The sequence below is a fragment of the Zalophus californianus genome, chromosome 9, assembly GCF_009762305.2.
Source record: "Zalophus californianus isolate mZalCal1 chromosome 9, mZalCal1.pri.v2, whole genome shotgun sequence".
Lineage (NCBI taxonomy): Eukaryota > Metazoa > Chordata > Mammalia > Carnivora > Otariidae > Zalophus > Zalophus californianus.
The window spans coordinates 93,097,953-93,116,171 of NC_045603.1; the positions used below are offsets into that span (position 1 = coordinate 93,097,953).

At 41.9% G+C, this 18,219-nt stretch overlaps 1 protein-coding gene across 1 annotated transcript; it reads right to left on the reverse strand.

The window, feature by feature from the left end:
* Positions 1–535: 535 nt before the first annotated feature.
* On the reverse strand, positions 536–15,827 carry DDX47 (DEAD-box helicase 47). The gene is made up of 12 exons (XM_027593275.2): positions 15,656–15,827; positions 14,882–14,975; positions 8,642–8,830; positions 8,320–8,391; positions 7,971–8,089; positions 7,322–7,393; positions 7,086–7,202; positions 6,408–6,554; positions 5,720–5,857; positions 3,327–3,397; positions 2,636–2,765; positions 536–1,334 (listed from the first exon to the last, which is right to left on the reverse strand). Exons 1-12 carry the CDS (start codon positions 15,809–15,811, stop codon positions 1,203–1,205), a joined length of 1,437 nt encoding a protein of 478 aa, XP_027449076.1. The 5' UTR covers positions 15,812–15,827; the 3' UTR covers positions 536–1,202.
* Positions 15,828–18,219: the final 2,392 nt, after the last annotated feature.

Here is an 18,219-nt window from a genome sequence, read left to right on the forward strand (position 1 = left end):
CACAGTTGTTTCTGCATTCTATCAACTCTCCCCTATCCCACCCAGTCCCTACAGAGCCACGGTCTATTCTCTCTCCAGGAGCTGATGGCCCAGCTTTACTTCTCCTGAGTTACGTCACTCAGTAGATGGTGACAAAAGAAAGGGTATTAGCCAATGAGTATCGATGACAAGGGGGTGAAATTGGGTCTTGGAATTACCCTTACTTTTGATGCTTCTTGATCTCACTCTAGTTACGTGGGGATGGGAGTCTATATAAGAAACCAGTCTTCCTATCCAGGTGTTTAATACAAGAAGCCAGGGAAGTGAATCTATTTAGTGATCTAACAGAATCTGCAGTCTTACTTAGGAACTTTGGTCCATCACCAAAAAAAACACAACCTCCTTTTAAGCAGGACTTCCCTTTCAAAGCCATCCATCATCCTGTTCCTTTGTGGATCTTTTTTTTTTTAAAGATTTATTTATTTGAGAGAGAATGAGAGAGAGAGCACATGATGGGGGGAGGATCAGAGGGAGAAGCAGACTCCCCGCTGAGCAGGGAGCCCGATGTGGGATTCAGTCTGGGACTCCAGGATCACGACCTGAGCCGAAGGCAGTCACTCGACCAACTGAGCCACCCAGGCGCTCCCTTTGTGGATTTTTTTAAATCATAAATAATGTTTATCTTAATTAAGGATGAGCAATGAATCTGCCACATAACTGCCACTCGCAATTTCTTACCTATTAGCAAGATCTTACTTAAATCTCTAAAGTCCCTCAACCTATAAAGGTCTTCAAGGAGTCTGAATCTTTTAAAAATAATATTTAAATTTATTATTCCACATTAGGTCTAATGAAGCACAAGCTGAGACTGCTTAAAGTATCACCATCTTACAGACGGAGGAGCTTCCCTTTACAATAACAGGTCCAGCGTTTCATCACCCTAGTCCTTGACTTTCAGCTGAAAAAGCAAAAGGTCCACGTGAAGTGACAGAAGAGCACATCCTACTCGGGTCATTTCCAAGGACCCAAAGCTGACCTCAGCGCTGGAAATGCCAGTCTGCAGTCATGGTGCTCTATAGAAGGGGGAACAAGTACTGAGAGGAGGTTCTGGACATCATTCTGACAGATTCTGGTCTGAGGAACTCTGCCGGAGGAGGTTTCATTCTCTCCTACAATCCCCTTTTAGGGAACAGAAGGCTGAAATCGAGTCTTTGTAAGAGAAATTAACGGCCTTTCCGTTTCTTCATTTTTCCCCCAGCCACCTTGTTCCTGACACCCATAGCACCCTCCATGTCATCGTTGTCCCCAGCAGCCTCCCGCGTGCGTTTCTTCTTTTCCCCATGCTCCCTTAACTCCTGCAAGAAAAGAGGAAGGATGGGAGTGAAAGTTACTGTCACAGAGGGTAACACATCCTGGTCTCCTCTCCCTAAAAGCGAACACTAAGTAACTCCCTAACACCTCACATTCGCAAAGGGATAAGACCAAAATCCCAATACACAAAAATGTTTACATGAAAATTAAAACAATAAGCTATTATTTTCACATGGCAGCAAAGATTTAAGAGAATGGTAATACCTCTTATTGGTCAAGGTGTGGGGACATCCACATGTACTGTCACTGACAGTTTAAACTGCTATAGCTTTTCAGGGGGGAGGGGTGGGAAATCTGGCATTCTCTACGGATGCCCAACAATTAATTCGGCCCAACAATTAATTCTACTTCTAAGAACTTATTCAAAAGAAACAAGTATGCAAAGCTATACATACTAGGATGTCCAACATGGTACCACTTAAAATACAAAACATGTGAAAAAGCATAAACATGCACCAATAAAAGTCGTGTTATATGTTCATAATGGAAATTCTCTGTAGCCATTAAGAAGTGATCACATGGCTATTTGTTAAAACAGAAAAATGTTAATCATATACAATTAGATAAAAATCTAAGTATGGCTAAAAAAGGAAAAATAGCCAAATGTTCTCTCTGCGGGATGGCTTATATGTTTCCTTTGCTATCTCAATTGTTTCTGTATTTTCTGAAGTTTTTTCCAATGTACATATAATACTTTTATAAACCAAAATACCAAAGAATTCCACGTGAGCAGGAAAACAAAAACAAGTCCACACATTGGCTACTCAGAGTTGCCTTATCCCTCAAACTAGCACTATAGGGAGTGGACAGCACTTGCTAGGATTCTCCTTTAGAATCTTCCTGTACACCCCCACCACTATTATTACTGCTATTAGTAACTACGTAGCTCACGTTAGCTTATCTGGTGCCAAAAAAAACCCTTGTAGAGTATCAAGGTAATTATTATTCCCAATTTTTCAGGCGAGGAACTGATTCTGAGAGGTTAGATGCACTGTCCAAACCCACAATGTCCTATTCACAGCTGGGTCTTCTGATCTCCAATTCGAAGGTTTTATTGCTACACGTGAAACACAGAAGAGAGGCTGAGCATGTGGTCACTGTGGTCATACTGAGCCCAAACTCCTATTCAAATTACCTACCAACTCTACACCTTAGTATGCTCATCTTAAAATTGGATTAAAATAATACTGAGTTCCCGTGGTTTGTTAGGAGGATTCATACAACAGCGTCTAGCACACAGCTAACACTGTTTGCATTTAAGCTGGTGAGAAAATAAGTTGCATACCATGCGAGCAAATCTCTGGGCTTCGGTCACACGTTCTGTCAGCATCATAACCTCATCATCCTGTGTTGGAAACACAGGCAATTTCTTCCCAATTAAGTGTTCTATGCGCTGGAAGAGTTCCACATCATACCTGAAGAAGGAAAATTGGCATGGCTTTGGTTGGCTGACAATGCAAATGTCTGTCCATTCCAAAAGTATACATTATGTGATATGATGCAACAGGAGCCAGTTTTAAACAATACCAAATCCATTATTCCTCTTCAGAATAATGATTACATGCCATCTTCTGTACAGTCCACTAGAAACTGGCCAATGTATTCTTTACTCCCAGAAAAACCCTGGCTACATAAAAATTTGTTCTTTTAGAAACAAAACCAGAATAATTATTCTAATACTTTGAGTTGAGGGAAAGGTCACTGCGCTCCAGCTTCAGCAGCTGAAAAAAACAGCAGGGGTTTCTTTGTGTGCTTCTGTGTGCCAAACACCATACTACATCTTCTACATGTGTATCACCAACCTTCATTAAGACCCTGCCAGGTAGGTATTATTTCCATTTTACAAATGATGAAAACAGCATGAGGGAGGTTAAGGGACGATTAGAGCAAATGGCGAAGTCAGGCGCCGAGTCAGTCGGCTCCAAAGCTCTGCTCTTTTCTCTCCATGGTTCTGCCCCTAAAGTCAATTCACTTACTGTGTGACAAAGGTGATAGCCTTTCCCGAACGCCCAGCTCGAGCAGTTCGACCTACTCGATGGATATAATCCTGAAACAAAAAGTGTAAATGTGAGTTACATAAAATATAAACAAAAAACTATGAACGTAGTTTTACCACAAATCTTTGAAAGAAAATAGACTTGTGCTGAAACATGGAAAAATGGAATGGGCAATAGATTGAGATAAATCTACTTCCTCTTTTTTTTTAAGATTTTATTTATTATTTATTTGAGAGAGAGAGAGCAAGCCATGAGCAGGGGGAAGGAGAAGCTCCCTGCTGAGCAGGGAGCCCAACATGGGGCTCGATCCCAGGACTCTGGGATCATGACCCACGCTGAAGGCAGATACTTAACCCACTGAGCCACCGAGGTCCCCGTATTTCCTCTTTTTTATTCTCCTTGCAGCACTAAATTGACTTTTTTCTTTTCTTTTACAGAAAGACAAATCTAAAGTGTATCCACATGGTCTAGAGGAAAACAGCACTGGATCTAGAGGCAGACCTAGATTATGGTTCTGGTCTTACCACCTACCAGCTACACCACTGTCTCCAAGTCACACAGTCTCTCTGAATTGGTTTCTCTCTATAGAACAGGATAGAAATGCATGCACAAACTCAGAGTCAATGTCAAAATCAAATGAGACAGCAGTTAAACACAAAGCCAATAGATATTAGTTGTTTTGGGGGCAATTTTGTCCTCACCACGGAATATTTGGAAATGTCAAAAAACATATCTTGTTGTCACAATGTCACCTGTGTGTAGAGGCCAGGAATGCAACTAAGCATCCTACAATGCAAAGGACAGCCCCACAGCAAAGAATCTGCTCGCCCAAATCGTTAATGGTGCCAAAGCTGAGAAACCCTGAGATACGCTAAGAACTAAGAGCTTACCATCCTGAAGAAATGAGACTGACAAAGATCAGCATATGCTGCACCTACCCCTCTGGCTGTAAGCACCCAATACCTCTCTTTGGCTACCTTCTTTCACGTTTATTAATATCACATCTTCAAGCACGTGCAAGATAAAGAGAATGAATAAATCAAGAGCTTTCCCAGTTTTTGATACTTAACTGAGGACAAAATAAATAAATAAATAAAATGACATTGCGACTAAGGAGGGACAGAGAATACTCCATTAAGAAATACACTTTGGGGGCACCTGAGTGGCTCAGTTGGTTAAGTGTCTGCCTTCGGCTCAGGTCATACTCCCAGAGTTCAGGGATCGAGCCCCACACCAGGCTCCCTACTCAGCGGGGGGAGTCTGCCTCTCCCTCTCCCTCTGCTCCTCCCACCACTCAACTCACTCTCTCTCAAATAAATAAATAAATCTTAAAAAAAAAAAAAAGAGGGGCACCCAGGTGGCTCAGTCGTTAAGCATCTGCCTTCGGCTCAGGTCATGATCCCAGGGTCCTGGGATCGAGCCCCACATCAGGCTCCCCGCTCAGCAGGAAGCCGCTTCTCCCTCTCCCACTCCCCCTGCTTGTGTTCCCTCTCTCGCTATGTCTCTGTCAAATAAATAAATAAAATCTTTAAAAAAAAAAAAAAAGAAAGAAATACACTTTGGCTACAATGGAATATTATTCAACCATAAAAAAGAATTGAATCTTGCCATCTGCAACAACAGACATTGACTTTAAGGACATTATGCTAAGTGAAATAAGTCCGAGAAAGACAAATACTGTATGAGCTAACTTACATGTGCAATCTAAAAAGAAAAAAACAACAACAACAAACTGAGCTCATGATACAGAGGACAGATCTGGTGGCTGCCAAAGGTGGAAATAATGGGGGTCGTGGATAAACTGGGTGAAAGGGGTCAAAAAGCACAAACTTCGAGTTACAAAGTAAGTCAGTCATGGGGCTGTAACACACAGCCTGGCGCACAGCCTGGCGACTACAGTTAATAATACTGTATCACACATCTGAATGCCGCTAAGAGAGTACAGTTTAAAAGTTCTCATCCCAAGGAGGGTACCTGGGTGGCTCAGTTGGTTAAGCGACTGCCTTCGGCTCAGGTCATGATCCTGGAGTCCCGGGATCGAGTCCCGCATCGGGCTCCCTGCTCAGCAGGGAGTCTGCTTCTCCCTCTGACCCTCCCCCCTCTCATGCTCTATCTCATTCTCTCTCTCAAATAAATAAAATATTTAAAAAATAAAATAAATAAAAGTTCTCATCCCAAGGAAAAAAAATTCGTAACCATGTATGGGGACAGATGTTAACTAGACTTGTGGCAATCATTTCATGATATATGCAAATATCATATCATTACGTGGCACAACTGAAACTAATGTTATATGTCAATTATACCTCAATTTTAAAAAAAGAAATAAATATACTCTGGGACTAGAAAGTCAGGTCAGCGACAGGACTTACCTTGGAATGGGTAGGAATGTCAAAGTTAACAACTACATCCACATGAGGTATGTCCAAACCTCGGCTTGCAACATCAGTTGCTAGAAGAATAGAACGAGCCTTTGCCTTAAACTTATTAAGGGATCCTAGGCGTTTGCTCTGAGATGATGAAAAGAAATGGAAAAAATTTTAATCTTGGAACGCTAAGGAATCTTAGAATTTAGTGTCTATCTTGATAGACACACTAAATTAAGAACAGAGACAGAAATTTTCAAAAGGATGTTTCCCCCTAAATCCAGACTGGACTTCACAGGTCAAAAGGAAACATGGAAGCAACACAAAAAATATTTAAGACTAAGGCTAGAAAATACTAACATGAGATAAGGATGATTTATCATGATAGAGAGTTGAAAAATAATTTATTAAAACTCTTTTGAGACCAAAGAATCACTATTACCACTAGAGGGTTGAATAAATCAACTCAAGAGCTTCCATAGCAGATAAATAACTATGGAATATTCCAATTTGAGCCTCTCGCTATCATGGAAGGAAGGAGGCATCCAAAGCAACACTTTAAAGCCCATAAAAATCTGAATAATTCTGGGAAGATAAATTAATGTCTCATGTTGTTTTTGTATGGATCTACTGCTATAAAGTTTACCCTTCTCATGCCACCAGCTCACTACTAATGACACCAAAGAATCTTTACCTGACTCATCTGTCCATGGAGGGGGATGGCAGTGAATCCAAGATTTCGGAGTAGCAAAGCTGTTCTCTGAGTATTGTTACAGGTGCTGCAGAATATCATAAAGGAGTTTCCAGCCAATTCATTTAGAATATAAACCAGGTAGGTATCCTAAGTTACAAACCCAAAACAATGTAAGTAATTGAACCTAGAAGAAAAGACTGGAGTCCTGGGCATATAAATTATGTAAAAGACTAAGCCTATATATAGTTGCTTCTCAATTTTCCAGACTCCAGCTGCCAGTTTTGCATTCCTGAAAGCAGCATTATCATGTCTGTGAACAACGAATCTCACATACAGCCTAAAGTCAAACACAACTCCTTGTATTGAGCAACCAGGAAAAGTCCCTACATCAAAGCACAAAACTAGGGTCCCTGCCTATAAAAAAGAAGCCACATAATTAGTAGACAAAAGAAAAGCTACTTCAAGAATGGGGCTGGAAAGGAATTACATCATTATTGTGGTTTAGCATGCTATGAATTCCCGGAATGTCTGACTTTATCAGTGATAAAATAGAAGCACAGTAAGCGCTCTAAAACAAACAGGAGCACAGCTCTTAGCTAATCAAAAGTGGACACACTTTCAGGTGCTTTGCTTAGGAAGGAGAGGGAGAGGCAGGAATGATCAAAGTAAACACTTTACCTTGAATTTAGAAGGAATAAAAAGATAATATTGCTGTAATTTCTCAACTGTCTGGTATTTGGAGGAAACAGCGCATTTCACAGGATTCTTCAGGGCTGCTCGCTGAAGTTTTTGCACCTACAGAAAGAAAACTTGGGAGTAGTACACTGATTCTTAAATACTCTATTTTTATTATTGTTATTGTTTTTATTTATCACTTAATAAAGAAAAAAACGTTAAGTCCTAGAAAATTTCACCTTCTTGGTCATGGTGGCAGAAAAGAGAAATGTTTTCCGATCTCGGGGAATCACTTTGAGGATCTTGTCAACCTAAGGCACAAAGAAGAAAGGATACCAATATAACATTTAGACTGGACACTTGCAAATACTCTTTGTGAAGGAGAGAGAGAGTAAATATCACTGTGGGAATCTGGCGACTCAAAAATTCAATTCAATTCAGCTAAAATTTACTGAATATTTACTTTTTGATACCATACCAGATGCTATTTTAAAAAATGCCATTCAGAGAAAAGAAGTTTAAATCAGAGTCGAGCTAATCTAAGAGAAAAGTCAAGAAAAGTGTTCATCAACTAAGTAAGCTATGATGAGTGGGTCAGCTATGATGACAGAAAAGTAAAGATATTTCAAAGTCTATGAAAGAGGTATAAATCAAATGAAATGGAAGGGAACTCTGGCTGAAACTTCTCATGTCTGAAATCAAAGTCAAACTACATTCTAAAGAGGCACTGACAATGTGAAGAGCACCAAGAATGAGAAAAGGCAGCAGAGATGTTTAAATTAATTGATGATGATACAGGGCTCCATATAAAGCAGGTGTGCAATGAACCAAATTTTGAAACAGGGCACCTGAGATGCCCTAAGAGGAGGAAAGAAACCGAATGCTCACTTCTGTCTCAAAATCCATATTCAGTATTCGGTCTGCTTCATCCATGACCAAGTATTTGAGAGCTCTTAAGTTGAAACCTTTTGTATTTTCCAAGTGGTCAATCAATCGACCAGGAGTTGCTATCAAGAAAGGTTGAGGAGAAAGAGGGTGTTTAAGAACAAGGACAAAAAAGAAAGTTATCAACCACCCCACCTCCCCCAACCCCCAAATTTCAGAAATTAAAAAAATTAAACAGGGTCACAAAAATCCTTTCTTCAAACTCTTTCCACACAAACAAGTTACACCCAATATAGGTCAGTTTTCTTCAATTCATCATCACCAGTGCCTTTTACCTTTGTCAATTACTCACCTATTATTATGTGTGGTTTTTTAGCCAGGGCCAGAGATTGGGACATTGAATCAATTCCACCTACAATCACAGCTGGAGAAATAAAAAGAATATAGAAGAGAGAGGCTTTATTTTTTCCATAGTTCACGGAACATCTTTTAAAGCCAGTGCTAGATTTCTACTTAAGTTTTTCTTCCTGTACAACGTTCCCCAAAGCTAAAATACCAAATTGGCTCTTAAGGTCAATGAACTCATGTTGATAACACTTTCTTCTATTCTCCTTTTATACTCATTCTCAACTTGTGAAAAAACTCTGTGATTTTTTTTCCTCTCAGACACTTACCACTTTGCACACCAATAGAAGACCCCAGGGCTTCAAACTGCTCTGAGATCTGAAAGGCCAACTCTCGAGTGGGTGTGAGAACTAACGCAAACAAACGCTGAGGCGTCTCCAGCAGGGCATTCAAAATGGGCAAAGCAAAGGCCCCTGTTTTTCCAGAGCCAGTTTCTGCCAGCCCGATGATATCACGACCTAGAAAGAAAAAGAAAACATCTAAAACCAAAGAAATGCTCTCTACATTATTTCCGTATTTTCTACAATGACCCAATGTGACCACAAAGGAGACAAAGAATAAACATTTGATGAACTGGAGGGAGAGGAAGGCTGAATAGACAGAAGACATGGTCTCGTCCTAGATAAGCTCAAAATCTGGGCATGACATACACAAAGATGGTATGTGCTAAGGACTTTAAAAAATAGGCCCCTCCAAAATACAATGAGAACCACAAAGGAAGGAGTAACTTACTGCCCACAGGAGTCAAGAAAGGCTAACAGAGGTGATGGGTAAATTAAATCTGGACGTAAAGAAAGAAAGGAAGGACACTGCTATATGAGGACAGAGGATGGAGGCTTTAAAGAACACAGCATGTGCAGGGAGAATGAGAAGTACAATATGGCCGGAACACAGAAGTGTTAAGGAGGGGAAAGGGAGAAGAATTAGGCTAGAAAGGACACTCATAAGCCATGCTAGGGACTTTTGATGTCTTCCTTTAAGAGGGAGGAACTGAAGGATTTTAAGCAGGGAACATCATGATCAATGTTATTCCTTAGGAAGAGAAACCCTAGGCCTGATGGCATAAAGGGCCAAAGAGCTCAACACATTGCTTCTTCTGAGGGAAGAATGCCATAAGCAATCCCTTAAGAAGAGGTCCCCGGGGTTTGTTATCACCAATCAAGCCACAGCTATAAGATTTGGAAATTAACTCCCAAAGCAAGACCACCATCTCTAGGCTGGCTGGCTACAGCTCACAAGGTAGCTTGCACTAGAACAGGACCCCCTGGGAATGCTTCTTAGTAAAAATGCCCTCCACCAGTTGATGCTCACATTGTTCCTTGACTGTATACAACTGCTGAGATTTCCTTACCTCGAGATTAACCCTACAATAAACTCCTTTTCCCTGAGGTTAGCTGAACATGACTCTCTTCTTTATGACCTAAAATGACCCAAACAGACAGAATGCGGAACACACAGGAAAATGAGAGCTCAATGACAATACCAGGAGAGTTATGATGGTGGTCTGAACTGAGGCAAGGCAGTAAGGCCAGAAACAAGTGAGATGTAGAAAGTCGTGCAAGGAAATGTGGCTGACACGTGGGTTTCTAGCTTGGGAAACTCGAAGACCATAAATTGAGATAAGGGCTTCCAGAAAATTAGTTCTGGTGAGGAAAACAATGACTCTGGTTTGAACATAGGGAACTTGAGGTTTATGCCATATGCTCAGAGAAAAATATCTAAAAACCAGTTGGACATACTTGTTCGGAGCTCAGCAGAGAAGTGTAGACTAGAAACAGAGACATGGGAGCCATGAGCATCGTAACAGTGGTGCTCCCCCAAGGGCAGACACATTAGAATAATCCATGAGATTTTTACATCTGTGTATACCTAGGTCACACATGTAGAAATTCGGATTCAGTAGGTCTAGAAATCTCTATTGTTTTACAAGTTCCACAGGTGATTCTGATGAGCACTGGCTGAGATTCACTGATGCAGACTGTTAAAGCTTCAGGACTGCATGAGAAATCTTACTAGTGTTTTAGAGTGAGAAAAAAAGGATGAAGATAGATTTAACATTGCAAGGAAAAAGGAACGAGAATAAACTGAGAAAGAACAGCTAGAAAGACAGAAGACAATACTGACTTGAAATTGAGGAGAATGAGGGCTTCAGGAGGAGAGTGACTGATTTCAAACAGAACAGAACAGGCTTTTCAATATTCATCTCTTAGACATTAATCACTTAAACTAGGAAAGGCCATGGCAGATCAAACAACAGCATAGTCTAGCGAATGCTACCCTTTACCCTTCTAATAGTAACATCAATGTTTTCCATATAGAAGTACAGGTGTAGATACGAATTATAAGTCAGACCAGACAATGGGCTAATTTTGTTAAGGTCACAAAAACAAGTAACAATATAGGGGTAAAATTTCTCCCTCGTTTACTAACTTTAATGTTCCTCTTGGTCGTAGGGTAAGTGACAATGAACTGCAACAGCATACACCTATTTGTGAACTACGGGCTTCCAAAGCTTTTTATTCCCCAGCTCTGTGGGGATTCTGCACTCCCTGCCGCCGGGGGTAAAGCATGCCTTCTGGAACAGGAAAAAAACAAAAACAAAAAGAGTGGGACCTGTCCTCCTTTTCTGTCAGGGGAAATCTTAAAATTTTGGAAGAAAGGAGTATACAAGAAAGATTTAAAGAAGTAAAGGAGCTTAAGTCTCTCGATTCACGTGGCTGTGAGCGACGCCCACTGCCACCAGCAAAGGCCTGCACTGCTTGCAGTTCTCTCATCATCTCCTCAAAGCAATACTCGCTTTGTGAGACTAATTTTTCTCTATTATCTCCTTTCGTCCTCTCACAACCCTTAAGCCCTTGCAGTGGTAGTGTCTGTGTAGAATACACACCCCATAAGAGCAGAATAAATTCATTCATCTTGGTCACACTGCCAATACCTAACAAACTGCTTGGTATATGACAGCCATTCAAAAACTGTCTGAAATTCCTAAAGGACTTTGAGTGATCTCTGAATTAGAAATAAACTTAATACATGAAACAAATAGGAAGAAAAGCATTCTCAAAACCACCAAAAGATTTTGATCTCTCCATTGTAACACTCTGTGATATATGGCCATGAACACAGGCTTTTCAGCTAGAACATCCTATATTCAAATTCTAGCTCCACCAATAAATAGTTATGTGACTCTAGCCAAGGTACTTAATCTGACCTTCAATTTCACCAATAAAATAATCATTCCTACCTTTCAGAATTGTTATAAGGTTTAAGAACAATGGATGTGCCCAGAATTCCATCAACTCCGAAACTGACACCATCATTAGTACTCAAACTAAAAATTTAAAGTTCATTTAATAGAAGAAAAAAGAAAAACATTGTTAGATTATTTAAATCTCTTGCTTAGGGCCAGCATCTACAGGGTTTTTTTTTTTTAATGAAGCATTTATAAATTGTTCATTAGAATGAGATAAACTCAAGAATAAGAATAAAGACTTTTTCCATGATGATTATGTCAACCACATTACTCAGTTCCTGGTAATCTTTCACTGACTCTTATTTTCTCTGCATTCAATACAAACTTGTTACTGAAAACATGAATAATTTCAGAATTATTACCACCACCTAATCTGGGTTCCTTCCTCTGACACCTGCTGTAGGGTAAGCAGGAAAATGCCGGAACGCACCAGCCCTTCTTTTTGCTATTGGAAAGCAGCTCCAGTAGCTCTCACTGCTGAAACTTCTTCCCCACCTGTGCGGTCCTTATCCTAGCCTCTCTAAACAAGTTCAAAGTGTGTACTAACCCTTCCCTGGAACACTCTTCCTCACCTAATTTGTATGAAATCGTACTCATGATTTTCAACCCTCTACTGAGCCTCCACCACCTCTTGACCTTATGTGGCAACCTCGCCCATGTCCACAGTTTCAGCTACTTCCCTTTGGACATGATGTCTGCATCCAGTTCTGGCCTCGTAAGCAAGCTCTAATCCCCAGAATCCAACTATGCATTAGTTAATTCTCTCTCTCTGATGCCTGAAATCAATTATTTCCAACTGAACTCCTCTTCCGTGGAATTATTTTTCCTCCTATGCTCCTTTTTACACCTAATATGTTCTAATATGTAATATGTCCTAAACACACAGTAATATATCCTAAACACACAGGCAATAATCTTCAATTTCCCCACCCCTTGCCTTCCATTAATAAACTGGTTATAAAATCATGATGACTCTTTTTCTATCATTTTCTCCTTTTCATTCTCATTACCACTACCCTACCCTTTATTTATTGCCAAAATTACCACAATACCCTAATTGGTCCCCAGCCTGTGGTCCCTCATCTCTAAACTACCTTACAAAGCTATGAGATTAATAGTCCAAGAATACAACTCCAAGGATTTCATTCTCCTGCTAAAAAATAATCTCCAAAGACACTCCACTGCCCATGAAACAAAGACCAAATTCCTTTACCCAGCATTTAAGTCCGGCATAATCTGGCCCCAACGATCTTACTAATCTTTCCCCCATTCTCTGTTAAGTACTTGCAGGCCTCCACACATGCCCATGCTTTCCAGCCTTCTTAGCTTTTTTTCATGCTGTTCCCTATGCCTAAAAAGTCTTCCCCTCCCATCAGACATGAATGTCTAAATCCTATTCAGTCTTCAAGGTTCAGCTCAAATGTCTTTCCAACCTTCCCAGCCAAAAAATAAAGTCAGTTTTCTCTAATCCATTCCAATGAGTAATAATCTATTCTCCTCCATCAGTGCACTTGGAATGTAACTTTCTTATGCCCCTGTTCATCTTGTAATAGATTTTCAATTATCTCCTTACTAGACTCCAACTTCTTAGAGACGGCCAAGTCTTAACTTCTGGTGCCTTACACTTAGATACTTACTATTTATGGAAGGAACAAATGGAATTTCACAAAGTTTAATTACTTTTCCACATGACAGCTCTTCAAATCACTGAAGCCAATTATCATATCCCATCCAACTCTACTCTTCTCCAGACCTAATGCACTCAGCTCTTTTAACTATTTAGGACTTTTTTTTTTAATATTTTATTTATTTATTTGAGAGAGAGTGAAAAAGATCACGCACGCAGGGAGGGGTAGAGGGAGAAAGAATCTGAAGCAGACTGAGCACTGAGCATGGAGTCCTACACAGGGCTCAATCCCAGGACCACAAGATCATGACCTGAGCCAAAATCGAAGAGTCCTACGCTCAACCAAATGAGCCACCCAGGTGCCCCATTTAGCCATCCAGGCACCTGTATTCTTGATATTATACCACATTCACTGCCATTCAGTTGGTCCCTCAAAACTGGTCTCCAGAACTAAGCATAATATTCTAGATGTGTTCTAATCAGTACAAGGCACTTTTTTCTCTCTCTGGAGCTAGTTCAAGAGTTCTTAACTTGGGATATGTGGCAGAGGAATTCAGGGTGGGGGGGTTAAATTCTATGTACAGATACATTGACACATTTTTTTTTTCTGGGAAAAAAATCTTAATGTAGCTAAGATTACATTCATTTTCTCTAAGGATCTTAATGAATTTCAGTTAACACTGCTAGGTCTCTTTTACTACCAACCCTGATGCTGTGAGGTTGGGCTTTGGGAATCTACGAGCAGGACTTTACCTCTATACCTACGAAAGTTCATCCTGTTAGTACTGGTCCCACTAGCCATCAACCAACTTGTTAGCCATTCTTCTGCAAATCTGATAAACATGTCCCACAAAGCGAGAGCTCTCAACTCCTCTGGATACTAAAAGATGTTCCAGGCACCCTTATGTAAATCTGCACTTACTGACTCATAATTTCTTTTTTTTTTTTAAAGATTTTATTTATTTATTTGAGAGAGAGAGAATGAGAGATAGCACGAGAGGGAAGAGGGTCAGAGGGAGAAGCAGACTCCCTGCTGAGCAGGGAGCCCGATGCGGGACTCAATCCTGGGACTCCAGGATCATGACCTGAGCCGAAGGCAGTCGCTTAACCGACTGAGCCACCCAGGCGCCCCTGACTCATAATTTCTAACAAGTTGCTTGCTAGTACATTTTAATCCAGTGCTTCCTTGAAGTCAGCACCTGCTGCAGACAACAAATCTCCTTATAGAAAGTAATCTCAGTAGAACAAGAGAATTACTTTTTCAAAAACCGATAAGCCACAAATTTTGTATCTTTAGTGGCCATATTTTTATATCACTCGAAGCATGCAAGAACAGCTCTCAAAAATGGTAAGTATCAGGGAGCCTGGGTGGCTCAGTCGATTAAGCGTCTGCCTTTGGCTCAAGTCATGAGCCCAGGGTCCTGGGATCGAGCCCCGCATCGGGCTCCCTGCTCCACCGGAAGCCTGATTCTCCCTCTCCCACTCCCGCTGCTTGTGTTCCTGCTCTCGCTGTCTCTCTCCCTGTGTCAAATAAATAAATAAAAAATCTTTAAAAAAGGTAAGTATTTAATTGAGTATAACGTCATAATGAACCTGTATTGAGCCACATATTTAATTTAATTTTCAACCTACCTTGTAAGGCCAAAGGAATAGCTTCAATCTGGATCTTTGTGGGCTTTGTCCATCTCAACTGGTCACAAGCTTCACACAACACATCTGTCACACCCTTAGAATTCAGAAAAACAAATTTTAGCAAAGAAGAACACACAGACACTTGCCTCCCTGCTAATTAAATGACTGTCAGAGCCATCCTGCTGGTGACATGTGCATTCCTTACCCTTTGATTCAAAAAGTGTGAGCCTACGCGGTCTGCTCTTTAATTATGAGCACTGAGATAGTACCTCAAGACTTAACACTTTCTACTCAAAGAGATAAAGCCAAGTTCTTCCCATGTATTATTTCATTTAATCCTCACAATTCTATTAAGTACTTATTAGTACCCCCAATTTTACAGATGTGCAAAGTGAGGCACGACGAGGTAACAACGTGCCCCTGGTAAGTGACTGGGTCAGAATCCAGACCCCTTCATCTTACTCCGCAGCCCAGGACTTTGGCGGCGGCGGGGGGAGCGGGGGAGGCCGCATGTAGTCTCCTGGCAAATACAAACGTCGCCGCACCAAAATGGAGAAAACCGCAAATGGAGACTCTCAGGGACGGGCAGCCCTCCCACCATTCAAACCCAGACGCTTAGGGACAGCGTCCGAACCCAAGCTTCGGAAATTCTGAAGGAAACCCAAACTAGGCCCCAGCTGCCTTTGTACGCCACCAGCCAGGGTGGAAGGAACCGGAATTTGCCTACGCCTGGTGCTTGCAGTACAAAGAAAAGCCGGCGTCCTCCACGCTCACCAAATCTTTAAACGTTTTAGTTTCCTCCTCCTGCACCGCCGGCTGAGGTGCCTCTGTCGCAGAATCGTGCTCCTCGGGCGCCGCCATGTCTTCCGCGCACTCTGGAAGTGGGTTGGCGGCGCGCGGGATGCTGGGAAATGTAGTTTTAGTTCTCATCGGCCACCATGTTCTGGGCGCCCCCCTGCGGGCTTGATGGGATTTGCCGGCCCTAGGGGTGTGGTTTAGCGGAAACTTGGTAAAAAAAAAAAAAAAAAAGGCGGGGGTTGGATATAAACGTGTGGACTTGTAGAACTGAGTGCAGAAGGGGCTGATGACGTGGGCCTCCTACCTGTCTTTTAGGATACTTTTAAGAACTTTCCCCACCTCTCATACCTGTTATGTCCCTTGCTTTTCTAACCATAGAGCTTTGAACAGGTTGATATCACAATACTATTTATTTATTTTGTTTCATTCATTCATTCAATAATATTTGTTTAGAGCCTACCATATGCTAGGGCTATGCTAGATGCCTAGTGAACAGGACAGCATCCTCTGCTGTCGTGGAGAAGACAGATAATAAATAAATGATCACAGATAATGTCAAATTGTGAAAAATGCTACGATGTAACAAATGGAAATAAAAATGGTGGAGAGTAACCTGGGGAGAGTGGGTTGTGGGGATAACTGTGAGACTGGGCAAGGCCTCTGGGAAGCAGTGATAGTTGAGCTGAGACCTCCCTGATGAGAAGAAGAAAGTCCCTTCAAGAACCCAGGAAACAATATTTCAGACTAAAGGAATAGCAAGGGCAAAGGCCTTGAGGGAGTGCAGCCAATGAGGCTGTTCTGGAAAACAATCTGCCACTACTAAGGCAAATTAAGTTATTTTATGTTGCATGCCCTGTGCCCAGCAAGCACACTCCTGTGGTCCAGCATGCAGTTCTCACATGGTGCCGCGGTGCTCCCTACATCATTATTCTGGAGATGGGGAGTTGGAGGCAAGTGGCATCCATTCTTGGGAGAGTGGCTAGTTAAAATGTGTTCACAGTGTGAGCAAACGTGCCTATAACAAAATAGCTGGATCTCAAAAACCTAGTGCAGAGTGAGAAGAGTATACAAAAAGTCACGTACCTTTACCATATAGGCCCACAAAATATCACTTTCTGCTGGAGCACATACACAGAAAGATACACTTTCGACATTTGAGATTGTTTATCTGCGGAGCCAGAGGAATTGGGATAAAATTGGGAATTGGGGAACTGAGACTAAAAGAGACTACATATACAAAGCAAAAGAAGGCTTCTGATGACAATGTGCCTTGAACTGAGGATTGTCAGCTCAACTCAGTGTGCCTGAGGTCCTTCCCACCACCACCATCAGGGCTGAGAAAAGGCCCTGATTTAGGAATCACATTGGTGTCTCCAACAAAAACAGGTAGGGTGCAGTCAGAGAAGCAGTCTCAGGTCAGACCCTGCGGGACCCTGCAGTAAAAAAATGTCTGGGGTTGGATGTTATCCGGAATACAAAAGGAAGCCACTGGAAGGTATTGAGCAGGGAAGTGACAGGATCTACCCATTTAAAATATTACTCTAACTCTTTTATGGTGACAGATTGTAGTGAGGAAAGGATGGAAAGAGAAACTTTCTAAGAAGCAAGAAATGATCTTCTTATCCCCAGCTCTAAGCATACAGCCTGACGACGCAGAATGGATGCTCCATCCGCGCTACCTGGATGAATGACAACCCAGCGAAACATCAGGATCAAGTAAGATGGCAGAGCAGAAGGAACTTTGCTGGTTGTTTCCTTAGGGAGTGAAGTTGTCTCTAGCTTTGAGATCACCTCCTGCAGAATACACTAGGGCTTTCGGTCTTTTTATATCATTTCTCCAAGTTAAAGGAAGGCAGAGAAGACACACTATTAAGACCACAGGTCTCCCTGAAATCGGTTCCATCAGCCTGTGTTTGTGCCAACACAGTCTGAGGCACTCCAGCTCTCCGTTCAGCCCCCCTACAGCCCCCACGCTCTCTGTTTTCCCAGGGCTGGGAATTAGGCCACTCTGGGTGAGCTCCGAAGCGGATAATACTCGTTGGGATAAGGCGAAGTTGACTTATCCCGAAGAAAGTCTCCCAAACTAACTCTGGCTCTTCCTCCTTCTGTACTGTGCTCGGTAGACCTGTGGGAACGCTGTGCTCTTCGTCTGACAAAGGAGAAAGAAACTCGAGTCCAGACGGTAAAGAGACATGTCACACTGCAAGGTGACAAGAAACAAGAAGAGAAACCCAGGCGTCCGGGCGCCCGGCCAGCACTTTCCCCACAGAGAACATCAGCTTCTGTGAGCCCAGCAGCTTTCGCCTGCGGGCCACACTGCGAATCCCTCCGCCACACAGAGTCTTCCGTAAGAACAGGGACAGCGTGGATACAGTACTTACTAGGCTTCCCTTCCCCTTGTTTTCCGATTTCATTTAGGAAGGGAGTGGGGAATGAAAAGCCCCGAGGGAAGCCAGAAGCCCTGACAACGAGAAAGGAGGGAAGCTAGAGGCCAGGAAAGGGGACCCAGACAGAAGCAGTTGGAAGGACTATAAAACTGC

What these genes read in the sequence shown, in the direction of transcription:
- DDX47 (XM_027593275.2), bottom strand. Translation starts at nt 15,811, where the DNA reads ATGAGAACTAAAACTACATTTCCCAGCATCCCGCGCGCCGCCAACCCA. An exon ending in CTAAAACGTTTAAAGATTTG is followed by an intron (nt 14,976 to 15,655) that starts GTGAGCGTGGAG and finishes CTGAATTCTAAG; the next exon opens with GGTGTGACAGATGTGTTGTG. An exon ending in CCCAGAGATTTGCTCGCATG is followed by an intron (nt 1,335 to 2,635) that starts GTATGCAACTTA and finishes CTTTTCTTGCAG; the next exon opens with GAGTTAAGGGAGCATGGGGA.